Below are 20,484 nucleotides of genomic sequence, written 5' to 3'. Positions count from 1 at the left end.
TCTTCGCATCAAAACCAAACCAATCATGTGAGAAGTGACGTGTGGATTGAACCAGAGGTGCATCATCGGTATAGTATCTGATAGGCTCGCATTGCCCGACTGGGAAAGAATAAGCTTTACCCCAGGCCGCCGGTCAGCTAGTGCTTGCCCGGAGCGGCCCTACTAGACGGCGCCAGGCCCAAAGAGGGGCTGACAGTCGCGGACGGGCTCCATTGCTCTCCCAGTAGCATCGGTGGAGATGTGTGGTACGCGGCTGGGGGAGGGCAGGTAACACGGCGTCGACGGGGAACGCGGACGCAATCTCCAACAAGTCAATAAATGAACTGTACGACCAGACGCTCCCATTCGAGGAACGAGGTGAAACTGAGGGTGGGAGCCATTACGTCGGTCTGCCTGGGCGTGCGTGCGAGACGGGCATATGGAGATGTCATTTTCGAGAGGTGAGGTTGGCTGCATGGCGTAGTATCATGCATCTGTCCAGCGATGCCTTGGTTTGGGATGGGGCCCGATGGAGGTCTAGCTGTCGTCCGGCTGTCAGAATTTAGTGGTTGGTTGGACCAGTCGCCGTAGAAAGACTAGCAGTAGCAGTGCCTGAAGGAGGGTGCGGGCTAGACTGGCATCTTGCACACAGCTCTCGCGGCCTGCACAGCTCTCTGAGCCGGAGATAACCATTGAAGGATGGGGTTTATCTCGTATTTTACCCCAACATGTGATAAGCTTCTCGGATTACGCTGGCCCTGGTCATGGCCTTTATCTCCGTTATCGGTGTGCCTAGACCCGACCTTGGAGATCCCTTGGCTTCTTCTCCCTGCTTGGAAGGGATCCCGACCAGGGCCGTCTCCCAACTGCCGCCATCGATAGCCACCGAGCGGGCGCCACATTTTGCCATCGGGTCATAGGACGATCTTGGTCCTATCAAACCAAGGATTTCACTCATGTAATAGCAATTGAATGAACCTCACTGCTGCTGCTGCTGCATCCCCCAACCTCGGAACTCGCGCGCACGCACACACATACATACACGCGGTCGGCATCATGATGGAATGGAGAGAGAGAGAGAACGAGCGGAGATAGTTGGTACTGTATGAATCTGGCATGCCGCGTTACCAGCAAGTTGGAGCAACGTGCGTGCGTGCGTGCGTGCGTCGTGCCTTGGCGCGTGCTGAGAAGAGAACCGAACCATCAATATGATGTTAGGCGATGTCAGGCTTGAACCATGGTCTGTCTGTTCCGTCTCCCGCCCCCGTCGGCCAGCGTCGAATGGCTGCAGCAGCCGCCTCCATCCCCAGAAAGCAGAAGGCAAAGCAGCGCTGGTGGCAAACCGTGTATACCTGCCACCCCTTTCTGGGTTTGAATCTATTGGCCTAGCACCGCAACAGGCGGAGGGTCTAGCTGGCTCGTGGGAAAGCCCCAGACCTGCGACCTGCAACCTGCAAGGGAAGCCGCCCCGATGGAATCCCAGAGATAGGTCCCATTACCGCCGAACGTGTCGTGTGCCTATCTTCATCTCTCCATCTCTCGCACTATCTATCTGCTCTGTCTCCAGCTGGGTCGTCCGTCTCCACATTTGATCAGCAGCTTGCCCCGGGACGGATAGTAGTAGATGGCTCCGTTTGCCAGCATCCAGCATCCCAGCGCCCAGCGCCCAGATTATACCGACTCCTCTTTCTATTTTCCGTCACTTGTTCGTTTTCGACCGTGGAATAAGGCATTGGTGCATGATGTTTGCTGCTATTCTGGACGTCTGGCCGTGCCCCCAGGCCAAGCTGAGGTGTCATCACGGAGCGCACTTGGGATGCCGCTTTTAAGCCCGCCCCAAAGACCCCGGCCGGTAACGCTCCTGCGCCCCCTCCACACCTCGACCTACATTGGGGAGCCGCCTGATAGAACTGTCGACACGGGCATGGAGAACTGGAGGTCAGCTCCTACCGCCCAGCGCCAAGCAGCATCCAAAAAGCGCCTCCCACCATCGTCGCCGCTGTTGCCCGCCCGCAGAAGCAAGCAACAGAGTTCGCAGACGAACTCGTTCCTCCTCATGCTCGGTTTCGGCCGCGTCGCCTTCACAAGAACAGCGACCCCCCCACAAAAAAACGGCCAAGGCGTCCCAACTGGTCCGATTGCTCCTGGGTACGTCGGTCCGCCCTGCAGTGCTGCTTTTACCCCTCGTCACCATGCCTGACCCTGACACATCCCATCATGGCACTTTACTTCCTCCACCCCTCGCTTAGTCCTACACACTCTACCACGATGGTCGTTTTGCGGCCTCAGACTCCTCGGACTCCTCCCTCCCTCCCCCTCTCAGCAGGGAGTGCCGGCTTCCCTCTGCTGCTGCTGCTATCGCACCCCGGGGGCTGGTCATCGACGATTTAGTCCATCGTCACTTCCGGAATGTAAAGTCCCCCCAGCGCATACGCGGGGCGCCACTTGCAAAGACGGACGGGACTAAACTGGGGGGGGTTCAACATAGATAAGGCCTAGACGCATCCGTGGTAAGCTTCATGAAAAGGATAAAAGGGCCATCGAGTGTAAGGTTTATGACACCTTGTTGAGCCCAGTTCCTCCTCTTCATCCATCATCACCAACATCGCATCGCCAGTCCCATCTTCTACTGCAGACTTATACATACCCCTTCATCGTAACCCATCCTGCTTGCTTGGTTCGTTTCTCCCCATCAGACAAACCCACTAGCGTCTTGGATCCTTCCACATACACACACACACACACAGTCACACGTATCAGATATACCACCTTAATATAAGAACCATTTAACCCAAAGCCAAACCTAACCAAACCTCCCATATATACATACCATCAAAGATGGCGGCCGCGGATATCATGCCCTTTGCCGTCGACCCCAAGCCCAGCTGGAAGCCCATCATCGTAGAACCCGAGCAGGAGCAGGCCGGCTTGGGCAAGGAGGAGTTCGACGCCAGTAAGCACCTGGGCTTCAAGAACCCCCCCCAAGGTGTACAGCCTGAAGGACCTGGGCCTGCCCGAGAACACGGGCATCTCCCCGGTGGCAGTGTCGGAACCATTCCCCCTCTTCACGCAGGAGGCCGTGATGAGGATGAGGAAGGAGGTCTTGTGCCCGGAGGTCTTGCAGAACTGCAAGTACTCGAGCAACCTGGCCCAGTGCCAGCTTCGAGGGTTTGCCAACAAGTATGTTTGCCGTTGTCATGGCGAATCCGCAGAAAACGCTGACCTACGACGCAGATACGCACCCTTTGTATACGACGCCTGGAAGTCCCCGGACACCCTGGCCATCATCTCCAAGATCGCCGGCATCGACCTGGTGCCGGAGATGGACCTGGAGATTGCCCACATCAACATCTCGGTCAAGTCGGAGCAGGAGCGCAAGGAGGAGATCGAGGCGTTCCAGGACCGGGCCCAGTACGAGGCCGACGAGGGCATCGCGGGCTGCCCCTGGGAGGACAACAAGCCCATCGTCGACTGGCACACCGACAGCTACCCCTTTGTCTGCGTGACCATGCTGAGCGACTGCACCACCATGATTGGCGGCGAGACGGCGCTCAGGACCGGCAATGGCGAGATCATGAAGGTGCGCGGGCCCCAGATGGTAAGTGGTCGCTGGAAATCCACACGCAAAGTGCGAGTAGCTAACTCCAACAGGGCTGCGCCGTGGTCCTCCAGGGCCGCTACATCGAGCACCAAGCCCTCCGCGCCCTCGGCACGGCGGAGCGCATCAGCATGGTGACCTCGTTCCGCCCGCGCAACCCGATCGTGCGGGACGACACTGTGCTCACCACCGTCCGGCCCATCTCGAACCTGCCCGAGCTCTACAACCAGTTCTGCGAGTACCGGCTCGAGATGCTCGAGGAGCGCATCCGGGGCCAGCTCCGCCTCCTGCGCGAGGCCAACGGGCACCAGCGCCACATCGCCACCGTCAAGCTCAAGGCCTTCCTGGCCGAGCAGGAGCGCTTCCTTGCCCACATGAACCGCGAGATGGTCGACGATGCCCAAGTCGTCTTTGGCGACATCGACGACTCCCACCTCCTGACCCCGCCCCCAAGGAGAAAGAAAACAAGTCCGACGTCGACGAAGACGGAGGGCGGCTCCCCGCAGCAGGCGGAGAAGCGCGCCCGTTTTGAGTAAATAGTACTGCATGAGAGGTCTTGGTTTTGGGGGTTTCGCTGCTTCGTTTTGAATGTCTATTAGCGTGTCGGTCACTTTTTTTTCATGATAGCTGAACACTCTGCATGTGAGCCAAATTGTTTCTTGCGCGGGGTGGTTCTGGGACTTGGTTTTAAATAAGCAACATTTATGACTGTGCATTGGTTTTTCATGGCGGGATGTGACTTTGTGACCGCAAAAGGCGTCTTGCTACTTTTTAGCTGGTCTTCGGCGGCCTCCTTTATACGAAACACACTCTTGTTCCAGTTTGTACCTATCGAACGTTATGGTAGCTTGCCGTCTCGAACCGGATTTAATAATCTGCCGTAAGACCCTAGGACTGATATGGTATAGCCAACCTTGGTGAACTAGAATATCTCGTTCTACGCCGACTAGTATACGATCAGAAGGTCTTCGTAACCACCCAGTGGTACTTGATGCTTCGGAGAAAAGGAAAAATTTCGTTTACAAGTAAAGCGCCTGGCCTCTTTTCTTCTTCGTATAAACATCGTGGGATCCCTTTTGGTCGATCAAAGAAGGAGACTGTCTGCCTGGGGGCCAGGAAATACCTTCCGGGAACCATCTACTTCGTGTGGGAGTCTTTTGGTGGGACGTTGCCAGAAAGAAAGGCGGCGGGCAAGGAAATCCTGTATCTGCTAGTCTGAATCGCACGGCAGTTCGCCCCATGACACGATCAACGCACGGCGCAGCCGGTGAATGTAGTTCCATGGCCTTGGCCTTGCTCAGCCAAGACGTGAAAGGCTGTCGGGCCGACTCCATGCGCGCCCGTGGCGTTTCCAGTCCCGACAACGGCGAGGTCGCGTATTCCCGCTTGCGACTCGAGCCAAGTGCAAGGGGCGATGCACACGCGATTCGCCGATGAGCAACCGCTGACGAGATTGGATAGCTGGTATATACTGATCACCCAGCCTCGTCCCACGATGAATACGCAAGGCGGGTCCCGTGGTAGGTACAGAGGCTCTTTCTGGTAAACCACCCCTTCCGCAAACTGCGAATTCCCATACTCGCCTTCCGACTCACTCCCTTGATCCAAAGAATGTTCTGCCAGGAAGTTGGTGTCATTCTGTCCCCGTCAGCCGCTTGATGATGTTCCCCTTGCGCCTTGGCCTTTGATTCTTGATTACACGAAAGACGCAGGTATTCCCCGCCACCAAAACGAAGGCCGCGCCGACCACGATGCAATACATCCGATTACCCATTGTAGTACCTTTCCGGCCTTCCTATACACTGGGATAGAAGAGCCGTCTTGTTTGACGTCTCTTTGGCCATGTACAGAGTACACCTACGACCCGTAGTGCCACCAAGAAAGTTGCGTCAAAGTACGTGGTAGCGGGCGTTCAGTGAGAACTGTCCCGGCGAGCTGATCTGCGAGAAGTAAAATCTAGTCTACTCGCCTGCATAGGGAAAGCCTTTGTCAAAGTCAAGATCTACTCGGCGGACTAATCAGCTAGCACTCCTGCGAGAAAGCCTTGCCCGATTTGCCGTGTCAACCTGCGCGGATATAAGTAAGCTTCTGTCTGCGAGTTTGGGACTTTTGACGGTGGCAAAATGTTGTGCTTGCAGTAAAGTGGACGGACATCCGGCAGCATGAAACTAGCCTGACCGCCTTGTCAGACGTAGGGTCGCTGTTGAGTTGGTACGACGGTGTTACTGTCAATGGGGCAAGGGCCGTGTCAAATAGGGGGTCTGGGATCCAAGTACGGGTGTCGCTGAAGGAGGCGGCCAGCCTTGTACTTCTGTGTAGGATAGTTGTGAATCGTGACGGGCGGGCTAATCCTCTAGTCTCAATCAATGGAGGGCTGGAGTACCGGTGGCGAGCCTCGTCCTCTTAGTAAATCTTGCTGCCCGGTGCCGTGGGATGTCCATGAGCGGTTAGGCGTAGCATTGGAAAACCTCGGAAACAAGAGAATACCTGAGGTTCTTTCAGAGGCCCTGCATCTTGTGTGACGGCAATATCCCCATTAAGCGATATGCTGCAACGAGACGTTGCCAGGCAGAAAGACAGCTGCCCGTTTGCACGGAGGCCTAAGCTCTTGACACCATCTGTTTGTCGAAAGAATTCTCCACGAATTTTGCTTTTCTTCTTCCCACAAGTAAGTCCAACAGAACGGAGTCAGCCACCTCAGCCTTTGCTCAGAACCAGCTTCGGCCATCGGATCAAAACCATGAGTCTCGAGCCTATCGGCGCCAACCGGCCCTGCGACAAGCCCGGAACGGCTTCGTGTGGGAGCTGTCGCATGGTCTTGTATTGCAACCAGAAATGCCAGAAGGCCCATTGGCCACAGCACAAAGCCGATTGCAAGTCGGATCTGCTCAAGTCCACATGGCTACCCGAATGGGATATCCAGCGGCGCATCCCAACATTCATGGGTAATGGAGCTTCTATGTCTGTCTTCCACGCTGAGGGCAAATATCCTTGGGGCAACATGCCGGCCTATAACATCCTCAATCTTCCGGGCAATGAAGGCTCGAACTTTCAGTCTGACCTAGACTTGCTCTTTGCAGCTATGTCACATCTTGGCTGCATATGTCTCGATTGGTTATACTTGGACTGACGTCTCCAGCGTCGGGTGACTTGCGAAATGTCTTCAAACCGATTGTGGCAGCTCCCAGCAATTACAAAGCCAAGCTCCAGATCACCATCAACGACCGCGATATCTACATCGTCGCGCGAACTGTCCTCATGCTACTCCTCCTACTTGTCGAGAAAGACCCCGTGGCCGCGGCCCAGAATGCCGTCCACCTGTGGTACTCGGCCTTCATCGCCCCCTCACTCATGAACACTCTCAAGACGAAGATCGAGCCCCTCCTCCGAGCCGTCTGCGCCAAGATCGAGCACGGATCCGACTGCTCGCTGCTGGGCAAGACGTTTGGGTTCCCTTCTGGCAACCTTCGGGTCCTCCTTAACAAGCGTTCCTGGAATTCGCTGCTGGATTACACCAAGGTTCCCGATATACCCATGGCGCAGGCCCAAGAGCAGCGCCGGGCCGTAATGTTGGCCCCTTCAAGACTTGACTACCGGGCTAGGGCCTACCACCAACAAGACCCACCCACACGCTTTGGAGCCCAGAAGTTTCGGGAGCGTGGCATCCTCCTGCCGCTGGGAGCGCCCACGGAGGCCTTTACTATTCCCAACCCGTAAGCTGGAGCCTCCCTCATCAACGGGGGCCAATGGTATACTGACGAGATGGCGCACAGCACACTTTTCACCAGCTCTGGAGGCTGGCCACTGACGGACTCGTCCGACCCCAGAAATGGCTGGCTAATGTCACACATTCGGAAGTGTAGAACGGCGGCCGCCGTCAACGACATCTTCGGCCAACTCTACTACCACGTTGTCGACTTGGTCAGCAACGTCCATACACGCTGGTCGGCCATCGAGGTCTCGATCCAAATAATGCAGATGGACGCGTTCGGCCTTTAAGACCATTTTGGCCCTAGCCGGACTCGCTTTGATCGTATGGAGGTACGTTATGGAATATAGCCCGATGACAAAGGCCTCCGTCTCGAGCTCCTGTGCATTCAGAATTGCTCATGACGACCCGCACAGACCTCCAACATCGCCGACATGGCCTATTGGAACCCCGTGGTCGCCGTCGCCCGACTCGGCCCTCTGCTCAAGCCTCTCAACGTCAACCCGCACGCGACGATCATGGCACTTTTTATGAACGCAATACCTGAGATGAAGCCAGCGCTCGTCGACGGAGGCGATCTGCACAATGTCATGCGCCAGATTAACCAGTACCTGCCACTGTCGCCGGCCCGACATTTCTACGATGATAGCTACACGCGTATGCTGTCATTGGCAGACATGTTCATAGACTTTGATGGCATTTTTGATAGGTTAGTCCTCAATATCGGAGCCCCATATCTGAATGAACGCCCTTTCACCCGGGGGTGAATCTGGCTCGGCACAAGCTAACCCACATTTGATGTTATTAGATACATGAGGGGATTGTGCGTCGCCCCTATGCTCTCTACGGTGGGAACAGAGATGAAGGCGGAGCATACCGTTGTCGAGAAGTGGCCCATGCGACTGAAGAAGCGCCCTGGCCAAGATGGAGCACAAGAGGAGTTCCAGGACCTGTCGTATAGGCCTCAGACTATGATCAGCACTTTGCCTCGTTTGCCGCGTCAGCTTGCTGCTGATGCCAGCAAAATTCGGCTTGTCACTTTGGTGTTGTGTGATGAGGCCCGACAGGGATGCAAACTTGAGGTCATCCCCTGTGTAACCTTTTCACTCCGACGCCAGAACTTGGGATATTTACCGGAGAGTAGAGTTAGTACCGAATGAGATGAGCTGTTCTCAAGACAGATAGATCTGTGGCAGAACCTACTTCATAGCCAGCTGTCCTAGCCGGTAAAGCATGACACATGGATAGCATAAATCACAAACTCGCGGGCTGACATTATCTCGTATTTCACCTGTGATGCCAAGGAATCAAAAACAGGCCCCTTAACATTCAATCCGCGGACGGCTCCCAGCACGTCGCATAGGATCTGTTCTGAATCTGAAAGATGGCTGCCCAGCTTGCCGGGAACCAACCATATCACTTGATCTGCATCGTTGAGATATGGATGTATAGACTTCGTCAAGGACCGTATAAACACCAAAAGTACCCAAAACCGCCCAAAGTCACGTGAAGGGACGAACGATCTGCTGGAAGAGGTGTAAAACGGTGTGCGGCACAGAGAGTGGGGGGTGCGGCACAGTCACGCCGCCAGCGTCGTAGCACAAAGCCAACTGCAGCTTGGCAACGAATACCATATCCTAACCTCTGCATCTAGCAAGCAAGGGGTTCGCTGTTAGATCTCGAGGGGGCAGGTTTATCGTCCGAGGCGCGCGTACGTTCGGTACTTGGATTTCTCCCACCCGACCAGACCACGGTCCAACACTCAAGCATCACCAAATTCCTCAGTCATGAACACCTCAACCGACTTCGCCGTGGTGATCTGCCACGGCTCATACCATTCACCCAAGCCCTACGAGCCACTCATTAGGGCGTTGAAGACTCAACGCATCGACGCCTACTGCCCCCACCTCCCTACTGCTGACCTCAGTAAGCTGAACGTCGGCGACGTCAAGAACCCCGATTACGATCGGGAACCCCCCGCCGGTGGGTATCCGCAGGGCGACGAGGACACTGCAGCAGTCCTCGGCGTTCTCGAGCCGCTCATTCGCAAGGAAGGAAAGAAGGTCCTTCTCATCGGCCACTCGTCCGGCGGCTGGGTCGCCACCCAGGCCGCCAGGCCCGACTTGCAGTTTAAGGTGCGCAGCGACAAAGGGCAGGCGGGCGGAGTCGTCGGTATCCTCTACGTGGGAGCCTTTGTGATCCCCGTAGGCGAGTCCATCCACAGCTTCTTTCAGCCCAAGGACGGGCCTGCTGTTGTGCCGCCGTTTATGGAGTTTCATGTAAGTATACTACTTGATCACGTTCTTTTCCATGCAGAGGGCGGTAATGAAAGCTAGTTTGTCGAGACTAACTGTATGCTTACCCAATAGAAACACGGCGTTACCGGGCTCGGCACCATGGTCGATCCCGCCAAGTTCCTCTACAACGACATTGATCCGGAAGAAGCTAAGCAGTGGGCAACGACTCTCACCGCATCTCCCATCCTCACCACGAAGCTTACAAATGATGCATGCGCGGCACTTCCCTGCGCTTATCTGGTCCTGGAAGGGGACTTGACCTTGCCCACGGAGTACCAGGAAGGTATGGCGGCAATGCAAGGCCGGAAGACGGGCCCGTTCGTCATGTACAGAAGCCCGGCTGGGCACTCGCCTCATCTTAGCTGGACCCAGGGCGTGGTTGACACGGTTCAGGACTTCTATAGGAAAACATGACAATGCCATACAGGCGTATCCGATCGATCAGCCAGTCTCACCTCTGTTGCGTGGTACCAGTGCATGCTTCTCTTGATCGCAATGCGTGCAGTAACCTGTAATTACCTGCAGTTCCAAGCACGAAGTCTGTTGACTTTACGGAAGATCGAGGCACTCTCCTGAATACAGACAGTGCATCTCGTATGTGCCGATCTTTGCATTCCAACCATGTCAGTAATTGGTAATGAAGCACCGGGACGCCAACATGGGACGTGTATCCTGGCTTCGTGCAGACGGATAACAGACAGGCTACAGCAGATTGCCTCGGCATTCCACAGGCGCCTAAGCCTCTGGACGAGTCTTGTGATGGGTTGCTCCGCGGGATTAATGGCGCCACAAGGCCAAAAGCCTCAGGCAGAATGTCCCGATATGATGGAGTGGAGACGAGTTTCTCGAGGGCGTCGCCTTTTAGACAGCAGGAGATAAGATCATGTGGGCGCCAATGTAGCGGTCTGGGCAGCGGTCTGGGGACGTACTGTGTATTGTAGCATGGAAACGTGAAGTTGCCTAATCGGTCGACCCGGAAGTTTGCTGCTTTTATCTGGCCATGCCATGCCATGTGAGGTAAATCGTGACGGCGGAGAGCCTAGACCAGGAGCGGGAGGAATTGCGGAGGAGGCGGCAGCATTGGCGCATCGTCACTCGTGGCTTTTTTCCCCTGGTCTGGGGCCGAGGCTAGGCCCAATGCAACGTTGTGGGCCGACTCCCGTGAGTGGGAGTTGGTCGCTTCACCATCATCATGGACGACTCGTCACATCACCACCTAGAAACCAGGCACTTGTATGCCGACCAACTTCCAGTCAGACATGGCATTGCTGACGGGCCAGCCCCCTTGAATCCCCGAGCGCGGACGGTGCGACAATGATCTGGCTCCCGGAAGCCTGGATGTTTAGTTTGCCCCCCCCAATTATCAGATGACGGGTCCTTGCCACCCCGGCCACCCCTTACCAGGCGCCATCATAGTAAGATTCCCGCGCCCAGATCGACTAACCTGTTGTGGGCCGGATGTTTGGACGAAAGATCCATATGCCAAGATGCCAAAACCGTCTAGTCTCGGAGCCTCGTAGCGTCGCCATAATCTTCCATCCATTGAGCACCCCCTGCATCGTCGACCTTGCTGCGTTCCGGACCAGCGCAGTCGAGTCATGTCGTCTAATTGGCAGACCACAGAAGCCGTTTCTGGGGTACTGATGATGTGTTACAAGGGGTGCCATCCTCATTTCCAGGAAGACGATGCACCTCGAGCAGCTATATAACACGGTAGGGAACTCCCCCGATGGTCAATAACTCTTCTCGCTCGACACGCTCCAGCTTCAACTGCAGATCGCCTTCGCCTTACCTCTAACCCTTAATCATGCATACCTCGTCTCTCGTGCTCGCGCTCGCCCCTGCGGCGGCGCTGGCCCAGGCCCCCATGTACGGCCAGTGTATGTTGAGTCGACAGTCGCGGCTGGTGCAAGACCACAATACTAATACGACCTGTTCACAGGCGGCGGCCAAGGTTGGACTGGCGCGACGACCTGCGTGTCTGGTGCAGTCTGCCAAAAGTCCAAGTTCGTACCCCTCTCCCAAAGAAACTCGGCCGCTGCTAACCGTCTCTCCAGTGACTGGTACTCCCAGTGCGTGCCCGGCACCGGCGGCGACCAGCCCAGCCAGCCCCAGCCCACCACCACTGCCGGCGGCAGCAACCCGGCCCCCACTGGTGGCAACGGCAGCGGCGGCTCTGGCCTGAACGGCAAGTTCAAGGCCAAGGGCAAGCTCTACTTCGGCACCGAGATGGACAACTACCACCTCAACAACGCCGCCCTGACCAACATCGTCAAGAGCGACTTTGGCCAAATCACCTGCGAGAACAGCATGAAGTGGGATGCCACCGAGCGTGAGTACATGACTGCCGCGTTCCGATCCACCAGAAGCTAACGTCCCCAGCCCAACGCGGCTCCTTCAGCTTCGGCAACGCCGACGCCGTCGTCGACTTCGCCCAGGCCAACGGCAAGCTGATGCGCGGCCACACCCTGCTGTGGCACAGCCAGCTGCCCAGCTGGGTCTCGAGCATCAGCGACCGCAACACGCTGACGCAGGTGATCCAGAACCACGTCACCACCCTCGTGACGCGCTACAAGGGCAAGATCCTGCAGTGGGACGTGGTCAACGAGATCTTCGCCGAGGACGGCAACTTGAGGGACAGCGTCTTCAGCCGCGTGCTCGGCGAGGACTTTGTCGGCATCGCCTTCAAGGCCGCGCGCGCCGCCGACCCCAACGCCAAGCTCTACATCAACGACTACAACCTCGACATCGCCAACTACGCCAAGGTCACCAACGGCATGGTCGCCCACGTCAACAAGTGGATCAGCCAGGGCATCCCCATCGACGGCATCGGCTCGCAGGGCCACCTCGCCGCCCCCGGCGGCTGGAACCCGGCTTCGGGCGTCCCCGCCGCCCTCAAGGCCCTCGCCGCCTCCCAGGCCAAGGAGGTCGCCATCACCGAGCTCGACATCTCCGGCGCCGCCGCCAACGACTACCTCACCGTCATGAACGCCTGCCTCCAGGTCTCCAAGTGCGTCGGCATCACCGTCTGGGGCGTCTCCGACAAGGACAGCTGGCGCTCCAGCGACAACCCGCTCCTGTTCGACGGCAGCTACAGGCCCAAGCAGGCTTACAACACCCTAATCGGCGCCTTGTAGAGGGTAGATGCAGGGATAACTGTATTCTGTTCTCTGTATATAGACTTGGTATGAAGTGGTTGGCGGTTCGGGTTACGAAGTACATATGACCATCTAGCCACGATGTGTTCCAGTTTTCGCACGAGACATCATCATAATCTGTGCTGAGTGAATCTTACCGTTCTGAAGCCGTGAGCAGGAAGCTCTTGCCTAATAAGAGAGCCAAACTTCCAGATGGCGCGCTGTAATGAACTGCTCATTGATTGGCCACGAGATCCATCGGAAAAGCTTAACCAGGTACGGCCTGGCCTGTTCGGTGAACGCCTTTTGACTTATTCCCTTCCGAACAGCGTTTCTCAGAACTACGTATACCCAGAATAACGTCTCAAGGACCTTCAACCTCACCTGAATGCACCAGTATCACCCACGGATAAGCCAGTTCGAGTTCGAGGCCACAACCCCACCAGCTGAGCTAAGTCGGGTTGACCGTCAATAAGCCACCGGCTATCATCCCACGATGGACATTCTCGGTAGGTCTGTTGGCCCAATGGCAAGGCGTCTGACTACGATTACAAGTGATCAGGAGATTCTGGGTTCGACCCCCAGGCAGACCTCAACTTTCTTTTTGCTGACACTGGATAACAACCAGTGAACATTTTGTTTCCCTTCCCATTTTGGTATCTGCAGCAACCTTTGGGCCTCCCAGGATGTCTTTAATAAAAGTTTATTGGGCGAGATATGGACGCCGCAAATGTTGGCTGTCGAGGGCTGCATAGGTCAGTATACTGGGTCCCGCCGTAGCTATGCCGCCAGTCAAGACGCCGATGGGTCATGGGACGCCGCCTGGCAGGATATTTGGTGGTGGGTAGACAGCACCGAGGGCTCGTGAAGTCGCTGCAGGAGGCAGGCTTTGCTCGGGAATCTTGTCAAAGTCAGATCGCAGGGTGCAAAGGCAAAGCAGGCTGTAGCCTTTGAGCTACTTGGCAAAGAGCTAATATAAGTAACGAACATGGCTGCAGAATTATGGTACCTATCCATATCAACATGCGCAGTGTTCCCAATGCGTCTTGCTTTACTGGCATGATCGTACCTCGGGTTCTTGTCCCCCCCCTGAAGCAACCACCGCAGACCGGGCCAGAGGTCTCGCCACCGGCCAGGACGAAGAGATATGCTTCCCGTGGCTGTACCTCTCCGTAGCCGCCGTTCTGTCTCCTGCATTCTCGTATATATTCTATAGCTTCAGCCACCGCCAGGGCACTCGCTGTCGGCGGACGGCGACGTGAATCGGTCGAGAATAAGTGGTCGGAATCAGAGAAGAGGGGGTTGGATCGAGGCGGCGTCTCGCCGGCATTTTTGGCTGTGGTGGGACGGCAGGCAAAGGAGGTCGGTGGCCAAGTTGCTGGGCCGGTGGAGGGCAGGAGAAAGGCGATGTCCCATCAAGGGGACCACAATTGGGTTCGTCGGCAGTTGAGACTCTGGGGTGTTCGGTTAATAAGTTAGCTGCTTGCTCTTCTCTGGACATGGCGGCTTGGAACTCGCGGAGTAGCGTACCGGACAGGGCATTCGTGTTTGCGACTCTTGCGCAGACAGTCTGAGGGACGGCGCCGATTTCGAGGCCCGCCGACAGCTTGGAAGGGAAGAAACTCGGAGATGGAGTAGTGAGCAAGCAATGCATTCCGCGTCAGCAAGCGAAAGGAGTACGAAGGCCGATCGATTAGGTATTCGCTCTGGCCTTTGCTCCACGGCCGGCAAATACATGCACCTATGGATTCCTACTGGGCTTGTAAGACTTGGAGTTTTTTTTTTTTTTTTTTTTTGCGAGAAGCACTGGGGGCCAGTAAAGACAACCACCTAATGCCCACCAGCGCGAGTGGAAATGCTAAAGCCTCCCTCTTCCAGCTGCTCTTCTGTCACGTCACTGTAACTTTAAATATTCCAGAGGCGATGGCTTTTTGAGAACTGCCAGGCCTTCATGCCACCCCTCTTCTTCAGACGCCAGGCTTTCCTGGCAGCCCTCTACGCCTTTCTCTCCAAGCTCAGAGACGAACGGCGCCGCGCATGTTTTCCCTCCATAGTAAACCTGCGTCTTTATCTGCCGGAATGGTGCCAGTGTCCCGGTCAAGCCGTCTGGAGGCATAAAGGTAATCTCCACGCCCAGCCTGCTCGGGCGAGCAATACTGCCTCTTCTCCTTGCGCAGTATCCAGCCTAAGCGGGACTCCTACCATGGCAACTGCGCGATCCGCACGAACCTACCGACCTCTAATACCTCCCGCCCTTTTTAAGATAATTTAACGTCTGCGCCATGGATTCTAGCTATAAAATCGAAAGGGTTTACCGTGAATTTTATATAAACCGTTCGTGCGTTTTTAGCTCGCACGGGCTAATTTACTTAGAATTTATATATTTAAAACCTTATATTTACACTGTGTTTAATTTTAATAGAGTTAATTTAAATTTATATAAGGGTTAACACGGGTTACTACGAAGATAAGGGGGCAAAATTAATTTAAAATAAAAGGGTAAAGTTAATCGATTTTCCTAGTTTTATATTAAAAAAAATAGTTATATATAATAAAATAACGACTTTTAAATTCATATTTTTTAAAGTTAAATTAATTAAAGTATTACGCGGTAGTATTATTTAAGATTATATTTATATTATTTTATTTTAATATAATAAAAGTAGTAAGGGGTAAAATTCGCGCTATTACCTTTCCGGTTTAACGCGGTGTAAAAATAGCCGCTATAAAATATATTATAACGTAGCGTTTAATATTAAAAATATAATTTAAATAAAGTTAAGTGTATATATATTTATATAAATAATTATATAATCGTATATTATTATAAAACGAAAATATTCGTTTTAAGGGCTATATTAATTAAATTTATATTTATTAAAGCTATAACGTGGTTTACTACTACGCGACGTATATTACTTAGCGACGCACTTTAATTTAATTCCAATATAATTAAACTTTAACGCGTAATACCTCTATAATTATAATGCTTAATTAATCCTAAAAGATCGGATAGTTTTAATAATTTAAGCGATACGAAACGGACCGAATTAAATAAGCTAAAAAGTAGCAGTAAAAGCTTATAATATACCCGAATTAATTTTATATTATCGAATTTATAGCCGAACTTTAAAACGCGAAATCCGACCGAAACGACGTAAAATAAATTTAATTAAAAAAGAGGTACTTCGTAAATATATAATTAATCTAGATATCCGAGGGATGCTTCCCGATTTCGTTAGTGTAAAAGATATGGTTAATCTTTTTATCGCGTTGCGCGGCGGCGATCGCGTCGGCAAGTATTAAGTTAGGCGCTTTATCGACCGTAACCCGGACTTAAAAATTAAAATAAATTATTAGTACGATTATTAAAGGGCTTTTTACGAAGATTCTAAAGTTATTTCTACTTGGTTTACGCTGATTATAAATATAAAGGCGAAATACGGGATTATTAATAAAAATATTTAGAATTTCGACGAAACCGGCTTTATAATAGGTATAATCGGGTTAATACTCGTCGTAATACGCGCCGAGCGGCGTGGAAAGGCGAAGTCGGTTTAGCCTAGTAATTAGGAATAAGTAACGGCGATTAAATATATTAATTCGTAGGGCTAGTATATTTCGCCGTTTTTAATCGTTTAAAGCTAATATTACCTCGCGAATTAGTCCCGCGAAACCGATTTACCGGGCGACTAAGTAATTAAGCCGACTTCTAATAGCTAGATTAATAACGAAATAAGCTTAGATTAAATTAAGCATTTTAATAAATATATTAGATTATAAACGAAGGGTCGCTACCGCCTCTTAATTCTCGACGGTTACGAGAGCTATATTTCGGCCGAATTCGAGGTATATTATTAAGATAACGATATTATTATTATTAGTATACCTCTTTATTTATCGTATTTACTTTAACCTCTCAATATAGTATTTTATTCGCCTTTAAAGCGTATTTATTCGAAAAAATCGAGTTATTTATTAAAGCTTTTATAAACTATATATTACGACCTAGCTATTCATGCGGCTAAGAAAGAGGCATAGCGATTTTAAAAGCCCCCGTAATTAAAAGTAACGAACGGGAACACTAGTAAAAAACGTACGGACTACCTCGTTACGTGATAGCTTACTATAGATTACTGTGAGCCACCGTAAGCCTAGGGGTATAACTTACTATTTTAGTAAATAAGCTAAATACTACGATTAAATTACCGGATTACTAGTAAACTAATAATCTAAGGAAATATAGTAAAATCGGTAAAGAAGAGATTAAATATATAACGATAAACTTTTCCTATATATTTTATATAAATACTCTTTACTTTAACGATTAATTTAAGTATTAATTTAATATATTAGTGAGGTATATTACTTTAAACGAACTTATTACACTTTTAGTTAAGTTTTACGATTAGTTTAAAATATTATTTATTATATTAAACGGACGCACTCGTTTATACGTTTAAGTACTCTCTCGTCTTAATTAATATAAACCTTAGCACGTTTACGAGGTTTTTTTAAACCCCGATAACCGTTCGTTATATTATATTACTAAGCTCGAATTCTTTATCGCCTTTAAAGCCGCGTATTTTACTGTTTTTACGAAAATTAACATTAAATTTAAATTTAGCGTATTTAATTTAATACCTTATAACCTTAACGAGGTAATTAATAAGCTAAATATGCGTCTCCGGACGCTTATATTTAACCTATCTCGTCTAGGGACGGCTAGTACCTATAACCCTTAAACTGTAACGAACGCTATCTGGGTTCCAAAGGAAACCTAGTAAGACGTACTGGGGTTTTATGTTTGGCAATACGAGAGAGTATCTGAACGTGCGATAGAAGTCCACTTCTATCGATACAATGTGCAATAGCCGTAGGAACAAAGATGACTGAGGTGCGTAGACTTGAGGGTATTCACAATAGGGTCGTTAAGGCTGTTTGCCTCACCAATAGGTTAGATTGATGCTTAAATTAATCACTAAAGTAGAGAGTGTCTATATGAAATACATGGGGAATATCCATCGTTATATATCCAACTTCTCCTTCACTGATCTCCCTAGATCTCGGGGATCTCGCAGCTCTCGCGAGATCCTGTCGAGCTGACTCTCTGGCTCTTATCGCGATCCCGAGAGTCGTTGCGCGTATCTTATCTCCACGTGACCAGTGTTATCCTGCTGTGGCTTGTCCTTCCCTGGCTGTTTAGTTCGTGCTGTCCAACTCGTGCTGTCCAGTTCGTGCTGTCCAATTCGTGCTGTCCAATTCGTGGTGTTGGTCATCGTCGTAGTTGGCCTTGCTGACCAGTAGGGTCGTGATGACTGGTGGGGTTTCGCTGACTGGTGGGGCTTCGGATTACGCTGGGTCTTTGTGCAGAGGTTTCGGGGTATCGTAGGGCCGTGCCGTAGGGTGGGTTCTGGGCCGCATGGCTGGGCCAGGTCGTAACACTATCCCCTCCCTTCCATTTGCTTTGTCCCCAAAGCAGTTTGGTCGCCATAAGTACCCACGGGTTGCCGTTGTGCTGGGATTTTTGTGAGTTCCTTCCTTTTTCTTGCTTTTATTGTGATGTGTGCTCATCATGTCGTCTAGTCGTGTCGAGAAACGTCGTGCATCCAAGCAATCCAGGACGGAAAAGTCTCGTACTTGTGATCTTCTTGCTCAGGCTATTTTTCAAAGTCCCATCGAGATGCCGGACGGTTGTTCTTACTGCATTCGTCGTGGTTTTACTTGTCGGTCCTCACCGGACGATTCCTCTCGGTGTAGTGAGTACGTTTCCAACCACCAGTCCGGGTGTGACATGGGTTTTTCGGCCAAGGTGTTGATGGACGCCGCCCTTCAACACTCGAAGTTGGAGGCCGAGATCGAGGAAGTTGAGGAACGTCGTCGTGAGATGGATGCGAAAGTACAGCGCCTTCGGAAACAAAAGAAGCTGTGGTTTGAGAAGATGATGCGTGCCGTTCAGCGAGGCTTGAATTCCGTCGAGGAGCTGGAACGTGTGGAACGAGAGGAGGCGGAGGAAGAGGCTCGTCACAAGGCTACATCCGAACCGGCTCCTGGGGAGGTTCCGACATTGCCTTCCGACTTCTCATTCGACTGGAACGCCGTGTACCCTGACGTGCTGTTGGAGCCGTCATTGTTAGCGGAGTTCGGGGTCGTTCCTCAAACTGCTGAAGCTTCCCAGCGGCGTTCCCCAAGTGTTTCTTAGGTTCCCACGTGTTATCTTCCGTTGGGTAACCCTTCCACTTGACAAGGTATTTCCATCCCTTCCCTACTTGCTTCTTGTCGAGAATCGTCTCAACTTCATACTCGTGCTGATCTGTCTCGACTTCTAGCTGAGTTTCGGTTTTCGCGTTTTTAGGGGCTGGTTCGAGCAATGAGATATGAAATATGGGGTGTATCCGCATTGTTTTGGGTAGCGATAGTCGGTAGTTGGTTTCTGAAATGACTTCTGCGATTTTGAATGGTCCGATTTTCTTGAAGTCTAGTTTTTCGCTTGGTCGCTTGGTTTTGATGTTTCGCCGTAGGAGGTAAACTTTTTCTCCCTCTCCTAAGGTTGGTCCCTTCAACCTGGTCTGGTCGGCGTACTGCTTCATTCGTTGTTGGAGGAAGGTGAGGTCTTGCTGCAGTGCTGTCTGTAACTCCTTCAGTTTTTCGACTTGTATGGTCGCGACAGGTGCTAACTCTCCTTCCAGGGGTGTTCTGGTAACTTCTGGGTCATACCCGTAGTTTGCCCGAAATGGGGATATGCGGGTGGCCTCGTTGTCTGCGCTGTTGTAGGCGAACTGTGCCATAGGTAACAACTGCACCCAGTTGTCTTGTTCATGGTTGACGTAGCAGCGTAGGTACTGCTCCAGTGTTTGGTTCATTCGTTCGGTTTGTCCATCCGTCTGGGGATGGTAGGCTGTGGACAGCTTATGTTTCACGCCGAGTTGCGCCATTAGCGACTTCCAAAACTTGGCGGTGAACAGTTTGTCTCGGTCGGAGATAATCGTTTCAGGTAGCCCATACTAACTGACAATTATTCGTAGGAACGTGTAGGCTAGGTCACTGGTATCGCTGGATTCCTTATACGGCAGGAAGTAAGCGTACTTCGTGAGTTTGTCCGTGATTACCAGGATGCTGTCGTAGCTAACTCTGGTCAGGGGTTCCTTTGATGGGGGTAGCTTGACTACGAAGTCGAGTGCGATTGTCTTCCATGCTCTGTCTGGTGGTGGAATTGGTTGTAGTTCCCCATAGGGTCGGTGTCTGGCGGCCTTGGCCTTGTTGCAGAGGTCGCACTCGTTGACTACTTTAGTCACGATTGACTTAAGGTTTTTGCAGTCGAATTGCCTGGTGATTCGTTTCCAGGTCTTGAATACTCCTTAGTGTCCGTGCGCGGGATGCTCGTGAAATTCCTTGATAAAGCTCTCACGGTACTGCTCAGGGATGTGGATCTTGTTTCGGTAGAAGACGAGGTTGTCTCGTTTCTCGAGGTGATCCCTAGTGTAGTTGGTAAGATCCGGGGTCTGATCTAGTTGTCGGAACTTGGAGACCCAATCGTCGTTGTACTGTACGGAACTTGTGGCATTCAGTTGTCGTGACGGCGTGAGGTTGCCGTCCTGGTCGTAGGTCAGGATAATCCGTGTCTCAGGTGGGACTTCCTCCTGGTGGTCTGGTCGTCGGCTCAGCGCGTCGGCGCGACCGTTCTCGCTACCCTTGCGGTAGATGATGGTAAGGTTGAATCCTGAGAGGAATTCAGACCATCGTACTTGTCGTTTATTCAGCTCC

General features: G+C 52.1%; 5 protein-coding genes across 5 annotated transcripts; all 5 read left to right on the top strand.

Annotated features, from left to right (window-relative positions):
* Positions 1-1,795: 1,795 nt before the first annotated feature.
* PG986_010332 (uncharacterized protein) lies at positions 1,796-2,179 on the top strand (the record flags this gene model as incomplete). The annotated part of the gene is made up of 1 exon (XM_066846554.1): positions 1,796-2,179. The coding sequence occupies one exon, from the start codon at positions 1,796-1,798 to the stop codon at positions 2,177-2,179; it is 384 nt and encodes a 127-aa protein (XP_066696045.1).
* A 638-nt stretch (positions 2,180-2,817) lies between these two features.
* Positions 2,818-4,113, top strand: PG986_010331 (uncharacterized protein; the record flags this gene model as incomplete). Its single annotated transcript, XM_066846553.1, has 4 exons — positions 2,818-2,921; positions 2,974-3,159; positions 3,214-3,577; positions 3,631-4,113. 4 exons carry the CDS (start codon positions 2,818-2,820, stop codon positions 4,111-4,113), a joined length of 1,137 nt encoding a protein of 378 aa, XP_066696044.1.
* Positions 4,114-6,317: 2,204 nt separating this feature from the next.
* On the top strand, positions 6,318-8,446 carry PG986_010330 (uncharacterized protein; the record flags this gene model as incomplete). The annotated part of the gene is made up of 5 exons (XM_066846552.1): positions 6,318-6,522; positions 6,717-7,290; positions 7,351-7,498; positions 7,703-7,995; positions 8,095-8,446. 5 exons carry the CDS (start codon positions 6,318-6,320, stop codon positions 8,444-8,446), a joined length of 1,572 nt encoding a protein of 523 aa, XP_066696043.1.
* A 627-nt stretch (positions 8,447-9,073) lies between these two features.
* Positions 9,074-9,997, top strand: PG986_010329 (uncharacterized protein; the record flags this gene model as incomplete). Its single annotated transcript, XM_066846551.1, has 2 exons — positions 9,074-9,565; positions 9,656-9,997. The coding sequence occupies 2 exons, from the start codon at positions 9,074-9,076 to the stop codon at positions 9,995-9,997; spliced, it is 834 nt and encodes a 277-aa protein (XP_066696042.1).
* Positions 9,998-11,390: 1,393 nt separating this feature from the next.
* On the top strand, positions 11,391-12,720 carry PG986_010328 (glycoside hydrolase family 10 protein; the record flags this gene model as incomplete). The annotated part of the gene is made up of 3 exons (XM_066846550.1): positions 11,391-11,463; positions 11,526-11,915; positions 11,966-12,720. 3 exons carry the CDS (start codon positions 11,391-11,393, stop codon positions 12,718-12,720), a joined length of 1,218 nt encoding a protein of 405 aa, XP_066696041.1.
* Between the last annotated feature and the right edge of the window lie 7,764 nt (positions 12,721-20,484).

Source organism: Apiospora aurea (genome assembly GCF_038362705.1).
Source record: "Apiospora aurea strain CBS 24483 chromosome Unknown utg000007l_segment0_segment0, whole genome shotgun sequence".
In the NCBI taxonomy this organism is placed as follows: Eukaryota; Fungi; Ascomycota; class Sordariomycetes; order Amphisphaeriales; family Apiosporaceae; genus Apiospora; species Apiospora aurea.
This window is presented reverse-complemented; position numbering and strand designations above follow the sequence as displayed.